The sequence below is a fragment of the Aquarana catesbeiana genome, linkage group LG02, assembly GCF_042186555.1.
Source record: "Aquarana catesbeiana isolate 2022-GZ linkage group LG02, ASM4218655v1, whole genome shotgun sequence".
NCBI classification, from domain to species: domain Eukaryota; kingdom Metazoa; phylum Chordata; class Amphibia; order Anura; family Ranidae; genus Aquarana; species Aquarana catesbeiana.
Window position 1 is genome coordinate 34071933 of NC_133325.1, and position 23683 is coordinate 34095615.

General features: G+C 43.0%; 1 protein-coding gene and 1 pseudogene across 1 annotated transcript; both read right to left on the reverse strand.

Annotated features, from left to right (window-relative positions):
- Nucleotides 1-596: 596 nt before the first annotated feature.
- On the reverse strand, nucleotides 597-1577 carry LOC141129701 (olfactory receptor 14A2-like). Its single transcript, XM_073617795.1, has one exon. The coding sequence runs from the start codon at nucleotides 1575-1577 to the stop codon at nucleotides 597-599; it is 981 nt and encodes a 326-aa protein (XP_073473896.1).
- A 4561-nt stretch (nucleotides 1578-6138) lies between these two features.
- LOC141126489 (olfactory receptor 6N2-like) lies at nucleotides 6139-23683 on the reverse strand (annotated as a pseudogene).

A 23683-nucleotide genomic window follows, 5' to 3' on the forward strand; every position in this document is an offset into this window, starting at 1 on the left:
TGTGTTTTGGGGCTAATTGCCTGCTCTTCAGACAAATGGTGTGGTGACATGTTTGTCAGAACTGAGAGCATATGGAATGTTCAGCCTGTAGGAAACATTTTCCACATGCCCTCAGCTCTGACAAAGTTGTCACGACACCATTTCTCTGAAGAAGCGGCATCTAGCCATGAAACGCGTTACTTGGTGTTCAATAAATGATTCCATTTTGCAGTCCACTGACTCTGTGATGACTCATCTCGTAATGCTAGCAGGGCTCCTCTGCTAACTTACGACCTTTTTTACAACAACACGCTGATACTGACCAGTCCTAAGTCCCCCCACGAGCAAGATTCCTATGACATGTAGCATTTGTGGTCTTCATCTCTAACAAAAGCGATAATGATTTTGTTGTCTGATTTGGTGTGTATAAAGTATAATTATTTTGTGTACTGTTCAATGCTTGAGGCCTGAGCTGTTTCAAAACTTTGAGTATAATTTGCTTAGCCAATAAACGTTATTTACTCTGTTCTAATTCTGGTATTGATGGCTGTAGAACTCTTTATCATTGCTTAATTTTCAAAAGAAATCGAAGTCCAAATCTGGATCAACATCAAGTTTCATAACAAAGTTTTTACATGACATTTATGGCTGTAAATATTGTACCGAAAAGTCATCAACAAATATAATTTCTGCAGTTTTTGGATCATCTTCATCTTCAGAGCTTTTGTCCGTATTCCATATATAAGAGGGTTAAAGAGTGGAGGGGTAACAAGACCAATTACAGAGATCAGACTGTGTGCGGTGATAGGGAGATCAATACCGTTTAGCCTATAGCGCATAAAGACAAACAAGACTCCCATTATAAATACAGAGAAGCCTAGTAAATGGGTCATCACGGTGTGAATGGCCTTCTTGCGGGACGCTTTTGAGAGCTTGAGACAAATGAAAAATATATTAATGTAGGAAAAAATGATAACTGATACTGTCAAGGACAGGTAAACACTCCAAACTGCTTCTCCATGGACTTTATTCATTGTCGAATCTGCACAGGACAAAACCAACAGTGACATTTTATCACAGAAGATATTTTTAATATGTGTTCCACAAAAATGAAGCTGATCTGTAAGAAATACACCAATTGAGACGGCCATCACTGAGAACGCTAGGCATCCAAAGATAAACTTTAACACCATGCCATTGGTCATCAAGGTGACATATCTCAAGGGGTGGCAGACAGCCAGGTACCGATCATATGCCATGATGGAAAACGTGCCTATTTCAAAATAGGCAAAAATGGTGATACAAGCAAATTGGATAAAACAGGCATCACGGGAGATGTTCTTCGAAGAAGTGAACAAGTCTATCAGCAATTTTGGGAAGAAGGAGGAACTCCCGAATATCCCATTGAGAACCAAGTTACAGATAAGAATGTACATTGGTTCGTGTAGACTTGGTTCAGTCATGACCACATAAACGACCATAAAACTCATACCCAATATGAATAGATAGACAAGAAAAGAAAAAGTGCAGTACACATATCGCAGCCCTTCCATCTCAGAAAGTCCCAGAAGAATGAAGCTGGTGGAGACATTTTCCATTGGAGTTTTTGTGTTTAGATCAAAGATCTTGTACAGGTGCCCAGCCAGAACATGCTTATGGAGGTTAAAGGACCTGTTTTAATAGGGAAAAAGCCCAGTAAATATTTTAAAATAGTAATTACATTAAATATATTTTCAAACAATACAAAAATGTGTAAGCCAATGCACCAATTTTGTGCAGGGCACTAATGACTAGATACTGTATGGCTACCAATTAACACAATTACTAATATATCTAAAGTAGTCTTTCTCAACCAGTTTTGTGGAACCCTAGGTTTCTTCCAGAGGTTGCTAGGGGTTCCTTTAGCATCGAGCAATTTACACCTCTCAGATAAGTAATATGATACCAATTATCTTTTTAGCTATCTGTAAGGGGAGCATTCTTTCTACTGACCACTGATGTAAGGGGCATTGTTCCCACTGATCACCAATGTGGGGGGCATTCTTCCCACTGATCACCAATGTAAGGAACATCCTTCCCACTGACCACCAATGTAAGGAGCATTCTTCTCACTGATCACCAATGTAAGGAGCATTCTTCCCACTGATCACCAATGTAATGAGCATTCTTCCCACTGACCACGAATGTAAGGAGCATTCTTCAACTGATCACCAATGTAAGGTACATTCTTCCCACTGATCACCAATGTAAGGAACATTCTTCCTACTGATCACCAATGTAAGGAGCATTCTTCTCACTGACCACCAATGTAAGGAGCATTCCCCCCTACTGATCATCAATGTAAGGAACAGTCTTCCCACTGACCACCAATGTAAGGAGCATTCTTCCCACTGACCACCAATGTAAGGAGCATTCTTCCCACTGATCACCAATGTAAGGAGCATTCTTCCCACTGATCACCAATGTAAGGTACATTCTTTCCACTGACCACCAATGTAAGGAGCATTCTTCCAACTGACCGCGAATGTAAGAAGCATTCTTCCCACTGATCACCAATGTAAGGAGCATTCTTTCCACTGACCACTAATGTAAGGAGCATTCTTCCCACTGATCACCAATGTAAGGAGCATTCTTCCCACTGACCTCCAATGTAAGGAGCATTCTTCCCACTGATCACCAATGTAAAGAGCATTCTTCCCACTATTCACCAATGCAAGGAATATTCTTCCCACTGATCACCAATGTAAGGGGCAATCTACCCATTTACCACCAGTTTAATCTATTGTGTTGCTGTAGATATAATAATTTTTGGACGGGAGTTCCCTGAGACCTAAAAATGGTTTCAAGGGAACCTACATGTTAAAAAGATCAAAAAAAGCTGATTTAAAGGCAAAACTTTTTGTTTTTTTAGTAATGGACAATGTAGCAAATGCTTAAATAGAACTCTATAATCAAGCAGAAAAACGTACCCTGGAGTGAAAAGTGGCCCAGAGCTCTGTCTGCTCTCTGGAATTAAAAATACAAAAACATCATATATAATTTTTCAAATTTAACAAATAAGAAAAATATTTTCAAAAATTCTATTTGTTAGCTCTACAATGGTACATAAAATAAAAAACAGAAAACTCTTTTACAGTCCCTTTAATCATTTTAAATATAACAACCTATAATGCAGTGCATAACCTTTGTCCCTGCTCAGTCAGTGCCAAAGGTTCTACAGTCATTTAAAGGAATTGATAAATAAAGTTTCCACATTCTGGCCGCACTTCATAGAGCATTTGACAGGTAGTGAGAAGGCGTTCTATCGCCTCCTAGCCGCCTGTTTTGACCCCCAAATGCACATGGTTGAATGGCGGTTGCAGCACAGCGACCAAAAACCTAGTGTGCAAGCTGCTCAGGCTAGGAAAGTGTGATGGTTCCTGGTTCACTGCTGTGACTGCTGGCTGGGGAGGGAGTGCTGGCTGGGGAGGGAGTGCTGGCTGGGGAGGGAGAGGGAGCCCACCCTGGCTCCAAACGTCAATGTGTAGAAGTATGACTAATACTTAAGCTGCACATCAAAGCAAACCCACTTGTAATGGCATGGGGCAACCTCAGCCTGGGCTCCCGCCAGGCCACACCCCCAATGCATTTTACTTTGCCCCTCAGAGCTTAATCATGGGGAGTTGCAGCACAACCCCATTCACTTGAATGGGTTATGTTTGGCAGGCAGTAGTTCTGAATGCGACAGGGGGTATATTTCCTGTTGAGTCTGCAAATCAAAGCACCATGCCTGCAACATGTGTTCATCCCTGGGCACTGCCTTTCTAGCTAAAGGGGGAGCGGTTGAGGGTCAGTGAAAACAAACACGGCTCAACCAATTGGCTTCACTGTCCCCTCCGAGGTACTACTTAGGGAGAAATGCCACCATCAGCGGGGGATGGCCCATATACATGTAGGGGGTCCGAGCATCCTGAGGGGCCTGGGCATCCTGAGGGTACGGGTGAACTGGATTAGGGGACTGCTCTGATGCCCACTAAAAAGCCGCACAGATAAACAAGACCCGGAGGAGGAGCAGGAGGCGAAGTCTGTGTGTGTAGCTGCAGGACTGTTTTCTCCCCAAGGCACCATGGCCAACTCGGCTATACCCCTCTAGCTCCAGCCCTCCACAGCCACTGGCAGCCTAGCATAGAAGCAAAGAGACAGAAAAGTAGCTTGCACAGGAGTTGGGCTGTATCCGCTCCGGCTCCCATCCTGTCACCATGTCTCTACTGTCCTCCTAGTCTCTCCCTCACTCCGCTGTTTGTCCAATCAGATGCTCTGCCTCCCATTTGTGTCCTCCCAACCCCGCCCACACGCCAGCCACCTGTGCTGTGAGAGAAGTTCTCTCGCTCTCTCCCTTGTTCTCTCTCTCTCTCTCTCTCTCTCTAGACTGGAGGTGGAAGTGGACATGGGATGGAGGAGATGGGACTGGAGGAGGAGGAGGACATGGGATGGAAGAGATGGGACTGGAGGAGGAAGAGGAGATGGGACTGGAGGAGGAGGAGGACATGGGATGGAAAAGATGGGACTGGAGGAGGAAGAGGACAAGGGATGGAGGAGGAGGAGAACATGGTATGGGGGAGATGAAACTAGAAGAGGAGGACATGGGATGGAGGAGGAGGAGGACATGGGATGGAGGAGGAGGAGGACATGGGATGGGGGAGATGAGACTGGAAGAGGAGGACATGGGGTGGGGGAGATGGGACTTGGAGGAAGAGAAGGACATGGGATGGAGGAGATGGGACTGGAGGAGGAGGAGGAGGAGGACATGGGATGGAGGAGATGGGACTGCAGGAGGAAGAGGACATGGGACGGAGGAGGACATGGGATGGGGGAGATAAGACTGGAAGAGGAGGACATGGGACTGGAGGAGATAGGACTGGAGGAGGAGGAGGACATGGAATGGAAAATATGGGACTGGAGGAGGAAGAGGACATTGGATGGAGGAAGAGGAGGACATGGGATGGGGGAAATGAGACTAGAAGAGGAGGACATGGGATGGGGGAGATGGTACTGGAGGAAGAGGAGGACGTGGGATGGAAGAGATGGGTTTGAAGGAGATGGCACTGGAGGAGGAGTAGATGGGACTGGAGTAAGAGGACATGGAATGGAGGATATATCAGGTTTTAAGAGTGTCAAAATAAAAGTTGGTGCAATTAAGGACTCGATGTGATGGCCAACGGGCGGGTTCAGTGGAATGGCCCTCAGGAATTTTGGTGGTCAGGCCTGGGGGGGCCCAGGCCTAAAGCTGTGTAAAGGGCCCCAAAATATCGGATGGCTGCCTTGGTTCTCTGTGTTATCTGCCACTAGCTTGCAGTTGCACTATGGAGAGTCAGAGTCTATGACATGCTGACAAATGTACTGTAACTATGTAAAGAATATCCCTACCTGAAATTCTTCTTTAAAATACTGACCAAGCAAGCAAGTACCGGGTATACCTAATCTATTCTTTGTGTTATCTTTTTATAGCCCTGATGAACTGGAACCCTATGAACACTGAGAACACACTGACTTCTTGTTGAACATAACTTTTAACAATACAAATATCTGCATATTAAAAACCATGTGAGACTCTTTCCTCTCCAAACAAGCAAAAACTTGACAGAGAGTCCATCTCTTTCCCAATCTATTCAAAGCTAAAAAAATAAAAGCTTTGTCTTTACATACACTTTTTGGGACGCCTGTACTTTGGGTAGGTTGAACTGACCTCCTTGCCTGACCATCATACTGATCTGGAACAAGTACGTAGCCAACATAGGCAGAGCTCTAGATGTATATACAACTTCTGGGTAAGAAAGCTAGCATTTTTCAAAAGGGGTGCAGCAATGACTGTCCACACTAAGTTTTTTTTAAATTAGAGTATAAAGTTGGCCAGGGGCAGGTACCAATATGATGGTTTCCATGTACTATATAAATTATTGAAATAAAAACTGTCTGTCTAGGTTGCCTATGTGAAAACCACCTAACATAACCTTCCTCTGCCTATTATAGGTTAGTTGAGTTCCTACCAGGCAGTATAACACACTGTACAATTGCCATGAGCACCATACCTTAAATGCCAGGATCTCAGGAGATGAAATTAAGAGCTATACTCAATTTCTGCTTTTATATACTTGCTATGTTTACTGCTTTGTATAAATGCTAATGGAATCCTTGGAGAAGATACTCCCCGGGGGATACAGACTGTGACGAGTAAAACAAATGACTTATTCCCACTTCTAGGAAAACTCACTTTTACTGTAGTTTCCTGATACAATACATTCAGAAATACCATTCAAAACAGAAATAAAAATCTCTTTTCTAGTAGTCATGTGCCAACCAATGGCATCATGGCCCCCTGTGTCTTATGTCTGCTTTACCCTTAAGCCTCACCTTTTTTTAGCTACAATTATTTACCTAGTCTTCCTATAGAAACATACCTGGATCTTGTGTGTCTGTTTAAAAAATGGACAAAAATATAAGTCAGCTTTCTGTACATAGTTACATAGTAGGTGAGGTTGAAAAAAGACACAAGTCCATCAAGTCCAACCTATGTGTGATTATGTGTCGGTATTACATTGTATATCCCTATATGTTGTGGTCGGTCAGGTGCTTATCTAATAGTTTTTTGAAACTATCAATGCTCCTTGCTATCAGTGCCCATTAGTGCCGTCTTATCAGTGCCAATCAATGTCGCCTATCAGTGCCCATCAGTGCAGCCTTATCAGCGCACATTGGTAAAGGAGAAAAATTACCTGTTTTCAAAATTTTATTTCGTTATATTTGGCAAAAAATAAAAAAACCAGCAACAATTAAATACCACCAAAAAAAATCCCTATTTTTGTGAAAAAAATGATAAAAGTATCATTTGGGTACAGTGTTGTATGACCGCGCAATTGTCATTCTAAGAGTGACAGCGCTGAAAGCTTAAAATTGGTCTGGGCAGGAAGGGGGTTTAAGTGCCCAGTAAGCAAGTGGTTAATAAAAAAAACATTTGGATGAAATTGAAGATCCCTGGTGTGTTGGCAAATATTTACACTATCTGGCATGTTCCAGTATCCAGCTGGCAGTTGCTACAGCACCCGGTAACTTAACAGCTCATTCTAGGAATGTGTGCGATAGGAATACGGACTGCATGGAATGCAAACATCCCTCTTCACTGCCTTAGGTGGGGGTGGCTGAGGGGGGCTACAAACATCTCAACTGTGTGTTTTTAATGCCCACATCTAAATGAACCCTTATAGTTTCCCTTTACCAACTCATTGCAGCACAACACTTAATAGTTATGTTTATCACTTTTGTTTTTTTACAAATTACTAGAATTAAAATGTGACCATATAATTATCCTGTGCGTCCTTTCAGTGTACTGTACTTCTTTATGTTTAATGCTTTTGAAAAGTTTGGCAGATAATTTGATCTGAAAGTTTGTCCATTTTGGCCCCTCACGCAGTTTCTGCAAATACTGCACAATGTTTATTTTCAGGACATGTGTCCAAATTCCATATATCAGAGGGTTAAGGAGTGGTGGGAACACGAGGGGAGTCACGGAGAGGAGAACATGGACCATAAGAGGGAGGTTTACTGCCTCTCGTCTGTACCTTAAAATGACAAGGAAAACACCCATTAAAAATATGGAAAAGTTGAGTAGATGCCTCACCAAGGTGTGGATGGCTTGACTATGGTATTACCCATGGCTTGTTTTAATGACCACACCACACATAACTGGAGTAAATTGGCCATAGCAGCCGTTTTATTAACCAAATATAAATACCAATAATTAACATGTCAATAACCTTACAAAACATAACATATATCTTTATTAAAGATAACGTAGCCCAAAGTCATAACCATACCTGCTAGTCTTATCAGGCCTCCAGTCGCGAAATCCCCTACTGGGAGACAACTAGCAGGTACCCATACCAACTGGGAGTCGTACCTCAGACGGGTCCCTACCAACTGGAAGCCATACCTCATATGGGTCCCTACCAACTGGGAGCCGTACCTCATACGGGTCCCTACCAACTGGGAGCCGTACCTCATATGGTCCCTACCAACTTGGAGCCGTACCTCATACGGGTCCCTACCAACTGGGAGCCGTACCTCATACGGGTCCCTACCAACTGGGAGCAGTACCTCAGACGGGTCCCTACACCATACATTTTAAGTGCCCATATGACCTAAAAGGACCTTGCACCCCGCCACAACATGACAAATTCCCCCAAAATTGTAGGGAGGGAGAGTGGGAAGCTGATTCTCCAGCATTTCCCCTGCAACTGAATAACCACTCCCTTTTCCTCTCCAGCTCAATTCCCCCCAGTGCTCCACCCATATCTCCTAAACCATTTAGAAACACCCTAACAAAAACCTAACCATGTACTTCCCTCCCCTCTTACCATTACTCCCAGTCTCAAGCCCCATTAACCCCTGTCATGCCGGCCCTTTGTTTATTGCTTTTGGGGTGTACTACGGGCCTCTCTTTCTGACAGGACTCTTTGGAGATTCGAAAGCAGATAAGAAATATCCTGAAGTAGAAGATAACAGTAACCAAAATAGTAATGGTAAAGAAAGCAGAGGTTACAGCAGCTCCATAAATTATATTTACTAAAGCATCCAGGCAAGACAGGACAATGAAAGACATGTTGTCACAAAAAATACTGTTTATTTTATTCCTGCAAAGAGGAAGACGCCACACCATAAGAATAGTTAAATGAACAATCATGAAGGATGTGACCCAACATGTGGCAGTGATCCTCAGAAACTTGTCATTGGTCATCAAGGTGGCATACTGCAGAGGTTGACATATTGCCAAATAACAGTTGTAGACCATAATGGTAAAAGTCCTCATCTCAAAATTGCAAAAAGGGTATCACAAAGAGTTTGGATCAGACACTTGCTATGAGAAATAGTTTTTGAGGAGGTGATCAAGTCAACAATCTGTTTTGGAAAAAAAGAGGAGCGTCCAAAAATCTTGTTGAAGACCAGGCTGGCTATGAGATTGTACATGGGTTCATGGAGGCTCCTCTCCTTCAACACCACCAGCACAATAATGCTAGTAAATAGATAGACCACTGTAGAAAATGAAAAGTAGAGATATTTTTGCATCTCCATCTCTACCAGCCCCAGGAGCACAAAAGTTGTGTGGACGTTGGAGATGATCTTACTATCTGCTAAAATTAAAAAAAAATCATCTTAATTTAATCACCCATTGTGCAAAATAGATAAAACTATTTCTGTAGAAGCTCAGTGCTCAAGGAAAAGTCAGATGTAAAAAGTGAATTTTAGCAAGCCTTATAGTAGATTCCCACATACCTCACTTTTGTTATAGAAAAACTCGGTGAATACATGGAGTTGGCAAGGTATGAACATCCAAGGAGACATTGACCGACTTGACCATCAACCTGATAAAGGAATAAGGAAATGCCCTTCTGGTCTATAGTAGTTTATGTTATAATGCAGGCATGGTTCTAGTTAGAGGGTAGACTGATTAAGGACTTGTTTTGACTTGTTGGGGGGGGGGGGGGGGGAACATATAGTTGAGATTTTTTACCAGTCCCCATCCTCCTCAGACTGCAAAGGCAGCGAATGGGGGTGTATAGATGCCATTGCTATGAAGCTCTGCTTCGCAGCCACAGCAAAATATACAGTAGAGTAGTCAGGGGCACAGAGGGGGTTGTGCTCTAAAACTGTTCTGGAAAAAAAGGTACAACAAAAAAGGAATAAAACTAGACAGTTGTCCATACTACAAGTGCTTGTGGTTAACCAGAATAACTAAAGCAGGCAGAGTAAATTTTGTCAATGAAAATATTTTCATCATAGTTTTTGCCAGCTGCATGTTTTTAGTGACGAAAACTACGCGAAAAAAAAATTAGAATTACGTCAATTGATGAAAACTATGACGAAAATCTATTTCAATTTTTACTTAGTCAATTAAAATCTAATTGGTTAACCTAAGGGGGTAACCTTTTTTCCTTTTTTTGGGGGGGGGGGGGTTGTTTATTTATTTTTTTCTCCTTTTTTTCTCCTTGGTTTGTGAAAAGTTTGGAACATATGATATAGTGTTTATTAGTATGTACATGGAATGTGTATGTGATTTGTATTGTTTGAATATAAAATTAATAAAAGAAGAGTGCATGTGGTCTGCGAGTGCATGTGGTCTGCAAATGCATGTGGTCTGCAAGTGCATGTGGTCTGCGAGTGCACGTGGACTGCGAGTGTACGTGGTCTGCGAGTGCACATGGACTGTGAGTGCGCATGGCCTGTGAGTGCACGTGGACTGCGAGTACCTGTGTATTGTCTTCTTGAGTTCCCGTGTGTTGTATTGTTGAGTATTTTTTTTAGGAAGCTAGTTGTTAGGTAATTTTGGACAGGGTATAATCCCCAATCCTCATTAAATTAGTAGGTACGACCCGGCGGGTGTGGAGATGCGACTCGGTGTACATCTTGCGGCATGTATGCGTTCCTTGATCATCTGATTGAGGGCGAATACTGCTGTGCAAAATGTAAGCACATTGTTTCCCTGGAAGTCCAGGTTCCAAATCTGGGGAAGCAACTGTCAGCCCTGAGAAGAGGGTGCAGATCTGCTGGGAGTGAAGATGGTCATAAAGTTAGAGGGGTTTTTAAACTAGGCGATGGGGGGGAGGGTCCAAAGGTAGAGATAGTGAGCGCGGAACATATTCCAGAGGGTAGTATTGTGGGCATTAATGGTAGGTTGACTAAAGCACATAAACCCAATGTAAGTATAGTAACAAGTCCTACTTGCAATCTCGGAACACCCAATAGGAGGACGGTAAGAGACTGGTCTAAACTACGTGGTATGTTCACCAATGCCAGGAGCCTGGCGGACAAGATGGGTGAACTAGAGATACTCTTGTATGGGGAGGATTTGGATTTTGTGGGAATTTCAGAGACCTGGTTAAACAGCTCTAATGATTGAGTGGAAACCATTCAAGGGTATTCCTTTTATCGCAGGGATAGAGAGGGTAAAAAAGGGGGAGGGGTATGCCTATATATCAAGAATAACGTACGAATGTGAGAGATGACATAAATAAGGGAGCTAGGGAGGCGGTGGAATCCTTATGGATAGAGCTTCAAAGGGATGAAGCTAAGGGGAAAATAATACTGGGAGTATTTTATAGGCCCCCTAACCTGAGAGAGGAGGGGGAGACGGATCTCCTATCACAATTTGGATTAGCAGCAAGGATGGGAAGTGTTATCATAATGGGGGATTTTAATTATCCAGACATAGACTGGGCGGAGGGAACCACGTATTCTTCTAAGGCTCGCCAGTTCCTAAATGTCTTGCAGGACAATTTCATGGGTCAGATGGTAAATGCACCAACTAGAAACAAAGCTTTACTAGATCTACTGATTACCAACAATACAGACCTGATCGCGGATGTGGAAATATGGGGCAATTTAGGAAACATTGATCACAGGTCAATTGGCTTCAGTATAAAATCACACAAATAGGAAACATAGGGGGAATACAAAGACACTGAATTTCAAAAGAGCCAACTTCCCTAAACTACGAACCTTGCTAGAAGATATAAATTGGGATAAAATCTTAGGAATGAAGAACACGGAGGAGAGATGGGTTTGCTTTAAGAGCATATTAAATAAGGGCATTAGCCAATGCATCCCATTGAGAAATAAATTTAAAAGAGCGAGCAAAAGTCCTGGATGGCTTAACTCTAATGTAAAAATGCATATAAAAGCAAAGGAGAAGGCCTTCAGACTTTACAAAGAATGCAATAAGAAACGTAAGGGTGCAATTAGGGTGGCTAAGATAGAACACGAAAGACACATAGCGGAGGAGAGCAAAAAAACAGTAAAAAAGGGAGGACGGACCATATTGTCCCCATAAAGAATGAGGAAGGACATCAAGGTTGCAAAGGATGGGGCGATGGCGAAGGTATTGAATTTTTTCTTCTCCTCAGTCTTCACGAGGGAATTGGGGGGCTTCAGTAACTAAAACTGCAGTGCTTATCTTCCTGACACATCACAGGAAGCAACCTCATGGCTAACAGAGGACAGAATTAGAAATAGACTTGGAAACTTAACATTAATAAATCACCGGGACCAGATGGCTTTCACCCGAGGGTACTTAGGGAACTCAGCCAAGTAATTGGCAGACCATTGTTCCTAATTTTTACTGACAGTCTACCGACTGGAATGGTACCAGCTGATTGGAGAGAAGCAAATGTAGCACCAATATTTAAAAAAGGGCCAAAATACATCCCCGGGAATTACAGACCAGTTAGCCTAACATCAGTAGTATGCAAGCTCTTGGAGGGGATGATAAGGGACTATATACAAGATTTTATTAATGAAAACTGTATCATTAGCAGTAATCAGCATGGATTCATGAAGAATCGTTCTTGCCAAACCAATCTATTAACCTTTCTATGAGGAGGTGAGTTGCCATCTAGATAAAGGAAGGCCCGTAGACGTGGTGTATCTGGATTTTGCAAAAGCGTTTGACACAGTTCCCCATAAACGTTTACTGTACAAAATAAGGTCCGTTGGCATGGACCATAGGGTGAGTACATGGATTGAAAACTGGCTACAAGGGCGAGTTCAGAGGGTGGTGATAAATGAGGAGTACTCGGAATGGTCAGGGGTGGAAAGTGAGGTCCCCCAGGGTTCTGTGCTGGGACCAATCATATTTAATTTGTTCATAAACGACCTGGAGGATGGGATAAACAGTTCAATCTCTGTATTTGCAGACGATACTAAGCTAAGCAGGGCACTAACTTCTCCGCAGGATGTGGAAACCTTGCAAGTAGATCTGAACAAATTAATGGGGTGGGCAACTACATGGCAAATGAGGTTTCATGTAGAAAAATGTAAAAGAATGCATTTGGTTGGCAAAAATATGAATGCAATCTATACACTGGGGGGAGAACCTCTGGGGGAATCTAGGATGGAAAAGGACCTGGGGGTCCTAGTGGATGATAGGCTCAGCAATGGCATGCAATGCCAAGCTGCTGCCAACAAAGCAAACAGAATATTGGCATGCATTAAAAAGGGGATCAACTGCAGTGATAAAACTATAATTCTCCCGCTCTACAAGACTCTGGAAATGAAGCGAGTACAAAGAAGGGCAACAAAGCTAATAAAGGGTCTGGAGGATCTTAGTTATGACGAAAGGTTGCGAGCACTGAACTTATTCTCTCTGGAGAAGAGACGCTTGAGAGGGGATATGATTTTAATTTATAAATACCGTACTGGTGACCCCACAAAAGGCATAAAACTTTTTCGTGGAAGAGAGTTTAACAAGACACGTGGCCACTCATTAAAATTAGAAGAAAAGAGGTTTAACCTTAAACTACGTAGAGGGTTCTTTACTGTAAGAGCGGCAAGGATGTGGAATTCCCTTCCACAGGCAGTGGTTTCAGCGGGAGGCATCGATAGTTTCAAAAAGATAAGATTAGATAAGCACCTGAACGACCACAACATACAGGGATATACAATGTAATACTGACATATAATCACACACATAGGTTGGACTTGATGGACTTGTTTTTTTTTTCAACCTCACCTATTATGTAACTATGTAACTAAGATCTGATTTAAAAAAAAAATCTAAGGTGTTTAGTTAAATTGTAATGCATTATTTAAGCATTTCTTCACCATTTCCAAACTCTTTACATGCTCCTGGAGTAAAAATCTAGTATGTTATTATTTATGGTACAGTATTAGGCCTCTTACACATGATACATGATGATTGAGCATCTACTTTTTTCAGAAGTTTTCTTTTTATATGTTTTCTCAGGTATTTACGTGCATTTTCGCGTAAATGTGTTTGCGCACACTCGCACATTAGCGCAAAAATGCGCAATATTCTCGCTTTCTCATTCTGCACAATATGTAAATGGACATTCACATGCATTTGTGCAGATGATGCATAAATTACTGACCAAAAAAGCTAATTTTTCTATTTTTTTATTTTTTTTTACTGAAGAATGCGCGGCGCCTGTGTGCATAGGCACATTACAATGAATGGGCTGTACTTTAGCTCAGTAAAATGAAAAGCTGTGCTGAGCTTTTTCAAGCTCCAGTGTGCAAGAGGCCTTAAGGTTTGAACATGCAAACACAGATTTAGCTGTTGTGATATATAACTTCTTAAAAAAAATGCAAACTTCATAAACAAACAAAAATATTGCTTTTTAACAAACAAACAGAAGTGCAACTTTAACCGCTTCTGGACCAGCCACCGCAGTTTTACTGCGGTGGGTTGGCTCCCCTGCGCGAAGCCACGTAACTGTACGTTGGCACGCGGGGTCCGGATAGCAGGCGCTCGTGCACTGCACAACTGGGGTGCCAATGCTCGTGGCCGACGGACGCGATGACCACCGGCCACGAGCAGTCCTGACCAGGAGACACAGAAATGGGACGAGTGTGTGTAAACACACACTTCCCTGTTCTGTTCAGACAGGAGTGACAGATCGTGTGTTCCTATTACCTAGGAACCACGATCTGTCACTTCCTCTAGTTAGTCCCTCTCCCTTCAGTTAGAATCACCTCCCAGGGAACACAGTTAACCTCTTCACTGCCAGTGACATTTTTACAGTAATAAATGCATTTTTAATCGCACTGATCGCTGTATTAATGCCAATGGTTCCAAAAATGTGTCAAAATAGTCCGATGTGTCCGCCATAACACAGTCACGATAAAAATCGCAAATCGCCGCCATTACTAGTGAAAGAAAAATAAAAATAAAAATGCTATAAATCTATCCCCTATTTTGTAGAAGCTATAACTTTTGCGCAAGCCAATCAATATAAGCTTATTCGCGATTTTTTTTTACCAAAAATATGTAGAAGAATACATATTGGCCTATACTGAGGAAAAAAATCGTTTTTTTATATATTTTTGGGGGATATTTATTATAGCAAAAAGTAAAAAATTATGCGTTTTTTCAAAATTGATGCTATTTTTTTGTTTATAGCGCAAAAAATAAAAACCGCAGAGGCGATCAAATACCACCAAAAGAAAGCTCTATTTGTGGGGAAAAAAGGACGTCAATCTTGTTTGGGTACAACGTTGCACGACCGCGCAATTGTCAGCTAAAGCGACGCAGTGCCGAATCGCAAAAAGTGGTTAAAATAGAAAAAAAAAATGGTAAACTCTATTTGCTGTAATGCCAGGTTGCAATTGGGGATGGGGACGTAAATGTGAGTGGGGGGGGGGGGGGGTGCACAGGGCAGGGTGCATTATACTTTGGGGATGAGGAGGTGACCTGCAAGTAGGGATGGGGAAGTAAATGGGAGTGAGGGAGTGCACAGGGTAGGGCGCATTATACTTTGGGGATGAGGAGGTGACCTGCATGTTGGGATGGGAAAGTAAATGGGAGTGAGGGAGTGTATAGGGCAGGGTGCATTATACTCTGGGGATCAGGAGATGACCTGCAAGTAGGGGTGGGGAAGTAAATGGGAGTGAGGGAGTGCACATGGTAGGGCACATTATACTTTGGGGATGAAGAGGTGACCTGCAAGTAGGGATGGGTAACCCGGGGGCTCTCACACTCTAGCAGAGAGAAGTAAGTATGTTGCAGTGAGGTAGTAACCTTATCAGGTCAACCTGAGGCACATCTTAGAACCTATTGGTCAAAGGTGTGACACCCTTACATAGGTATGTGATACAACAAGAGAACAGGGTAGGTAAAAAATAAGCTGATATACAGTAAAAGACCAGCTACCCTGTTTCCCCGAAAATAAGACCTAGCGTGATTGTCGGTGGTGGCTGCAATATAACCCCTACCCCCTCAAAGAAGCCCTAGTTAAAGTCCTTGTAGGTCTTATTTTCAGGGTAGGGCTAATTTTCGGGGGAAACAGGGTAGGGATTATTTGGGGGGTAGGGCTTATATTGCAACCATCACCGACAACCACACTAGGTCTTATTTTCGGGGAAACAGGGTATCTCAGCTATGTTTGGAATTGTAGTAAGTATTCTTGAGAACCTTCCACTAATAAACTGTAACCATTTATAATTTTTTACATCATATTATCATATGGGATTTATATAGCGGCAACAGTTTGAACAGCGTTTTACAATATAAAGGGAGACAGTACAGTTACAACACAAATCAAGACAAGCGGGATCTGTCTCCGAGAGCTCACAATCTAAAAAAGCAGGCTTTCTCAAACTTTTTACCCCAGAGAAACCCTTGAAATTATTTTCATGTCTTAGGGAACCCCTGGTAAGGTAAGGTCTATTGAAGGTCTCTATGAAAAGGCCTCTTACATTGGTGGTCAGTGGGAAGAATGCCCCCCACCCCTTACATTTGTGGTTAGAAGAAAGGTTTAAAGATCATCATGTCATACTACTGGCTAGGTGGTGATGGACATGGATCTATGGAAGGTACCATCAATGGGAGGTCAATCATCTACAGCTCAGGGAACCCCTAACAACCTCTGGAAGAACCCTAGGGTTTCATGGAACCCTGGTTGAGAATGGTTGATCTAAAGGGAAGGACAAGTGATGCAAAAGGTAATAACTGTGTGGATGTGTTCAAGAAAGCAAAATTCAGTTGTTAACTGGAGGGAAGATAGGCTTGTCTGAAGAGATGGGTTTTCAGGGGTTGCCGAAAGGCAGAGTAAGAGATCGCCAGACAGATTGAGGTAAGGAGTTCCAAGAGGCTCCGGGAAGTTCTGGAGGAGGGCAAGGGGGAGTGGAAAGAATAGTTTGGGTGATATTTAGAGATGTTGTAAGTTGTTAATAATTTGATTCTTATTTGGTAAAGTGGAGGTGTCTAGCACCAGCATTCATTATAGGCTGAGTTTGGGATAGTCTGTGTAAAGGTAGGCAAATGAAGAGGGAGTTGTAGTAGTCGAGGGGTGAGATAATAAGGGAGTAATTTAATATGTTGATAGTGGCATTGCTTAAAAAGCTGCAAATTTTAGAAATATTAGGTGAAGGTGGCAGAATTGGGCAGTGATTGAATGTGGGGCTGATGGGAGAGGTCGGAGTCCAGGATTACACCTAGCACCCTGAAATGAGAGGAAGAATGGATAGTATAGGGAAGTTCTCTCCAATCTGCGGACCTTTGCTTGCCTTTGTCCCACTGACACCAACAATGAGGCGCCATTCTTTCCACTGAGACCAACAATGGGGCAAAATTCCTCCCACTGATATAAATGATAGAACACTACAATTCTCAATAACACCAACAAAGGGGCACTATTCCTCCCATTGATACCAAAGATGGGGCACTATTCCTCCCACTGTAACTCATGGTCGGACACTATTCCTCCCACTGACAGCAACAATGGGGTATTTATCCTTCTGCTAACACCAATGATGGGGCACTATTCCTCCCACTGACACCAACAATGGGGCACTATTCCTTCCACTGACACCAATGATGGGCACTATTCCTTCCACTGACACCAATTATGGGGCACTATTCCTTCCACTCACACCAATTATGGGGCACTATTCCTTCCACTGACACCAATTATGGGGCAAGATTACTCTCACTGACACCAACAATGGAGAACTATTCCTTCCACCGACACCAGTCATGGGGTACTATTCTTCCCACTGATATCAATGATGGGGCACTATTCTTCCAATTGATGCTATTGATGGGGCACTATTCATCTTATTGACACCAATGATAGGGTACCATTCCTCCCACTGATACCAATGATGAGACACTATTCATCCCGTTGATACCAATGTTGGGGCACTATTCCTCCAATGCTGATACCAATGATGTGGCACAATTCCTCCAATTGATACCAATGATGGGGTACTATTCCTCCAATGATGGGGCACTATTCCTCCAATTGATTTTAATGTTGGGGCACTATTCCTCATTATTGATACCAATGATGGTGCACTATTCCTCCAATGATGGGGCACAATTCCTTCCATTGATACCAATGTTGGGGCACTATTCCTCCCACTGATACCAATGATGGGACAATATTCCTCCCACTGATACCAATGATGGGACACTATTCCCTCTGCTGATTTGGGCAAAGTTCGGGGTAAAGCTAGACCACGGAACATTCACAACCTTTGTCAAAAGTTACAAACCAGAAAAAAAGCAGAATGGGACTTTTAAGGTCTTTTAAGGTGCCATTAAACACATGCAGGTAATTACAATAAAAACTATTTTTATTGCAAAAATGTAATACAAATATATGCAAACCTTTAAAGCTGACGATAGAGGACACTTGAACATTAATACATTTGTTCAGCGGTGGACTCCAGATGTCATACAAAACTTCAATTATCCATCACAGGCAGTTACAAAGTTCTACTTGTCATTCGTGGTTTTATCATGTTTTGCTATCAGAAAACAGACTTTATTAAAATGCTTCACAAAAAAAAGGACGATTAAAGATCATACCATACAATTTTTATTATTACCATCATCCATATTATCACCAATACTTTGTGTGTGCAATAGCAAGAGGGGAGAAAAAGGATGTGCCAAGTCTGCCCATACTTATGTGCGCCCCCAGAAACCCCCAGGACCAACCGCAAAGGAAGGTCCCCGGACACCCCAGCAATACCCAGACACAGTAGCAAGCAGTGGACCACAGGAAACGATAAGGAAGTATATAATAACTGCTAAAGGTATCCCTAAAAGAAACTTATTAGTAGCAAATATCTACAGTGCCTTGAAAAAGTGAAAATTTTAATCTCAGTATAATTACAGCTGTTCTGTGAAGCCCTCAGAGGTTTGTTAGAGAACCTTACGAGACAAACAGCATCATGAAGGCCAAGGAACACACCAGACAGGTCAGGGATAAAGTTGTGAAGAAATATAGGTTAGGTTATAAAAAAGTATCCCAAGCTTTGAACATCTCATGGAGCACTGTTCAATCCATCATCTGAAAATGGAAAGAGTATGGCACAACTGCAAACCTACCAAGACATGGCCGTCCACCTAAACAGACAGGCCGGGCAAGGAGAGCATTCATCAGAGAAGCAGCCAAGAGGTCCATGGTAACTCTGGAGGAGCTGCAGAGATCCACAGCTCAGGTGGAAGAATCTGTCCACAGGACAACTATTAGTCGTGCTCTCCACAAATCTGACCTTTATGGAAGAGTGACAAGAAGAAAGACATTGTTAAAAGAAAGTCATAAGAAGCCACATTTGCAGTTTGCGAGAATTCATGTGGAGGACACAGCAAACATGTGGAAGAAGGTGCTCTGGTCAGATGAGACCAAAATTTAACTTTTTAGCCTAAAAGCAAAACGCTGTGTGTGGCGGAAAATTAACACTGGACATCACCCTGAACACACCATCTCCACTGTGAAACATGGTGGTGGCAGCATCATGTTGTTGGAAAGCTTTTCTTCAGCAGGGACAGGGAAGCTGGTCAGAGTTGATGGGAAGATGGATGAAGCCAAATACAGGGCAATCTTAGAAGAAAACCTGTTATGCCGCGTACACACGACCGGACTTTACGGCAGACTTTGTCCGACGGACTTTTCGACTGACTTTATGACAGACTTTCCAAATGAACAGACTTGCCTACACACGATCAACCAAAGTCCGACGGATTTGTACGTGATGACGTACACCGGACTAAAACAAGGAAGTTCATAGCCAGTAGCCAATAGCTGCCCTAGCGTCGGTTTTTGTCCGTCGGACTAGCATACAGACGAGCGGATTTTTCGACTGGACTCGAGTCCGTCAGAAAGATTTGAAACATGTTTCAAATCTAAGTCCATCAAACTTTTGAGAAAAAAAAGTCCGCTGGGGCCCACACACAATTGAATTGTCTGACGGACTCCGGTACGCCGGACCAAGTATGCCGGAAAGTCCGCTCGTGTGTACGCGGCAGAGACTGCAAAAGACTTAAAACTGGGGCAGAGGTTCCAGCAGGACAACGACCCTAAACATAAAGCCAGAGCTACGATGGAATGGTTTAGATCAAAGCATATTCATGTGTTAGAATGGTCCAGTCACAGTCCAGACCTAAATCTAATTGAGAATCTGTGGCAAGACTTGAAAATTGCTGTTCACAGACGCTCTCCATACAATCTGACAGAGCTTGAGATATTCTGCAAAGAAGAATGGGCAAAAATGTCCCTCTCTAGATGTACAAAGCTGGTAGAGACATCCCCAAAAGACTTGCAGCTGTAATTGCAGTGAAAGGGGGTTCTACAAAGTATTGACTCAGGGGGGCGCCATACAAATATACACCACACTTTTCACATATTTATGTGTAAAAAAATGTTGAAAACCATTTATTAATTTCCTTTCAGTTTGACCATTCTTCCAGAAGATCATTTGTGAGGTCAGGCACTGATGTGGACGAAAAGGCCTGGCTCGCAGTCTCCGCTCTAATTCATCCCAAAGGTGTTCTATTGGGTTGAGGTCAGTACTCTGTGCAGGCAAGTCAAGTTCCTCCACCCCAAACTCGCTCATCCATGTCTTTGTGGACCTTGCTTTGTGCACTGGTGCGCAGTCATGTTGGAAGAGGAAAGGGCAATCCCCAAACTGTTCCCACAAAGTCGGGAGCATGAAATTGTCCAAAATGTCTTGGTATGCTGACGCCTTAAGTCCTTTTACTGGAACTAATGGGCCAAGCCCAACCCCTGAAAAATAACCTTACACCATAATTCCCCCCTCCACCAAACTCTACACTTGGCACAAAGCAGTCAGGCAAGTACCATCCTGGCAACCGCCAAACCCAGACAAGTCCATTAGATTTCCAGACAGAGAAGAGTGATTAGTTACTCCAGAGAAAATGTCTCTACTGCTCGGGTCTCTACTGCTAGGGTCCAGTTACAACATGCTTTACACCACTTCATCTGACGCTTTGCATTGCACTTGGTGATGTAAGGCTTAGATGCAGCTGCTCGGCCATGGAAACCCATTCCATGAAGCTCTCTACGCACTATTATTGTGCTAATCTGAAGGCCACACAAAGTTTGGAGGTCTGTAGCTATTGACTCTGCAGACAGTTGGTGACTTCTGCGCACTGTGAGCTTCAACATGTGCTGACCCCGCTCTGTCATTTTACGTGGACTACCACTTCGTGGCTAAGTTGCTTTTGTTCCTAGTTGCTTCCACTTTGTTCCAATACCACTAATGCCCCGTACACACGGTCGGTCTTTGTTCGGACATTCCGACAACAAAATCCATGGATTTTTTCCGACGGATGTTGGCTCAAACTTGTCTTGCATACACACAGTCACACAAAGTTGTCGCAAAATCCGATCATTCTGTACGCGGTGACGTAAAACACGTACGTCGGGACTATAAACGGGGCAGTAGCCAATAGCTTTCATCTCTTTATTTATTCTGAGCATGCGTGGCACTTTGTGCGTCGGATTTGTGTACACACCATCGGAAATTCCGACAACAGATTTTGTTGTCGGAAAATTTTATAGCCTGCTCTCAAACTTTGTGTGTCAGAAAATCCGATGGAAAATGTGTGATGGAGCCTACACACGGTCGGAATTTTCTGACAACAAGGTCCTATCACACATTTTCCGTCGGAAAATCCGACCGTGTGTACAGGGCATAACAGTTGACCTTGGAATATTTAGCAGCAAGGAAATTTCACTGATGGATTTGTTGCATAGGTGGCAACCTATCATGGTACCACACTTGAATTCACTGAGCTCCTGAGAGCGACCCTTTCTTTCACATATGTTTGTAGAAGCAGTCTGCATGCCTAGGTGCTTGACTTTATACACCTGTAGCCATGGAGGTGATCGGAACACTTGAATCCAATGATTTGGGAGGGTGTCCCAATGTATTTTATTGCGATTTTATGTGATAGACCAACACAAAGTGGCACATAATTGTGAAGTGGAAGGAAAATGATAAATGGTTTTCCAAATTTTTTAAAAATAAATATGTGAAAAGTGTGGGGTACATTTGTATGGCGCCCCCCTGAGTCAATACTTTGTAGAACCGCCTTTTGCTGCAATTACAGCTGCAAGTCTTTTTGGGGATGTCTCTACCAGCTTTGCACATCTAGAGAGGGACATTTTTGCCCATTCTTCTTTGCAAAATAGCTCAGGCTCTGTCAGATTGGATGGAGAGCGTCTGTAAACAGCAATTTTCAAGTCTTGCCACATATTTTCAATTGGATTTAGGTCTGGGCCATTCTAACACATGAATATGCTTTGATCTAAACCATTCCATTGTAGCTCTGGCTTTTGCAGATTCTAACAGGTTTTCTTCTAAGATTGCCCTGTATTTGGCTCCATCCATCTTCCCATCAACTCTGACCAGCTTCCCTGTCCCTGCTGAAGAAAAGCATCCCCACAGCATGATGTTGCCACCACCATGTTTCATGGTGGGGATGGTGTGTTCAGGGTAATGTGCAGTGTTAGTTTTCCACCACCCATAGCGTTTTCCTTTTATGCCGCGTACACACGACCAGACTTTACGGCATACTTTGCCCAGCGGACTTTTCGACGGACTTTACGACGGACTTTCCAAATGGACTGACTTGCCTACACACGATCAATCAAAGTATGACGGATTCTTACGTGATGACGTACGACTGGACTAAAACAGGGAAGTTGATAGCCAGTAGCCAATAGCTGCCCTAGCGTCGGTTTTTGTCTGTTGGACTAGCATACAGACGAGCGGACTTTTCGACCGGACTCGAGTCCGTCGGATAGATTTGAAACACGTTTCAAATCTAAGTCGGTCAAACTTTTGAGAAAACAAAGTCCGCTGGAGCCCACACACGATCGAATTGTCCGACGAAATCCGGTACGCCGGACCAAGTGTGCCGTAAAGTCCGATCGTGTGTATGCGGCATAAGGCTAAAAAGTTAAATTTTGGTCTCATCTGACCAGAGCACCTTCTTCCACATGTTTGCTGTGTCCCCCACATGGCTTCTCACAAACTGCAAACGGGACTTCTTGTAGCTTTCTTTCAACAATGACTTTCTTCTTGTCACTCTTCCATAAAGGCCAGATTTGTGGAGAGCATGATTAATAGTTGTCCTGTGGACAGATTCTCTTACCTGAGCTGTGGATCTCTGCAGCTCCTCCAGAGTTACCATGGACCTCTTGGCTCTTCTCTGATGAATGCTCTCCTTGCCCGGCCTGTCAGTTTAGGTGGACGGCCATGTCTTGGTAGGTTTGCAGTTGTGCCATACTCTTTCCAACAGTGTTCCGTGAGATGTTCAAAGCTTGGGATATTTTTTTATAACCTAACCCCACATTAAACTTCTCCACAACTTTATCCCTGACCTGTCTGTTGTGTTCCTTGGCCTTCATGATGCTGTTTGGTCACTAAGGTTCACTAACAAACCTCTGAGGGCTTCACAGAACAGCTGCATTGATACTGAGATTAAATTACACACAGGTGGACTCTATTTACTAATTAGGTTACCTCTTAAGGCAATTGGTTCCATTCGATTGCTAAGGGTATCAGAGTAAAGTTGGTTAGGGGTATCAGAGTAAAGGGGACTGAATACAAATGCATGCTATACTTTTCACATATTTATTTGTAAAAAAATGTAAAAACCATTTATCATTTTCCTTTCACTTCACAATTATGTGCCACTTTGTGTTGGTCTATCACATAAAATCCCAATAAAATACATTTACGTTTTTGGGTGTAACATGACAAAATGTGGAAAATTTCAAGGGGTGTGAATACTTTTTCAAGGCACTGTATGTACTGTATTAACTACTGTACCTGATACTCTAAAGATCTGCAGCATGAGCCTGGAAGCGTCGTTGTGCAGTTGGTGAGCCTTTGTCAT

Excerpts from the sequence above, each read along its gene's own strand:
- LOC141129701 (XM_073617795.1), bottom strand. The coding sequence starts at position 1,577 with ATGGAAAATGTCTCCACCAGCTTCATTCTTCTGGGACTTTCTGAGATG.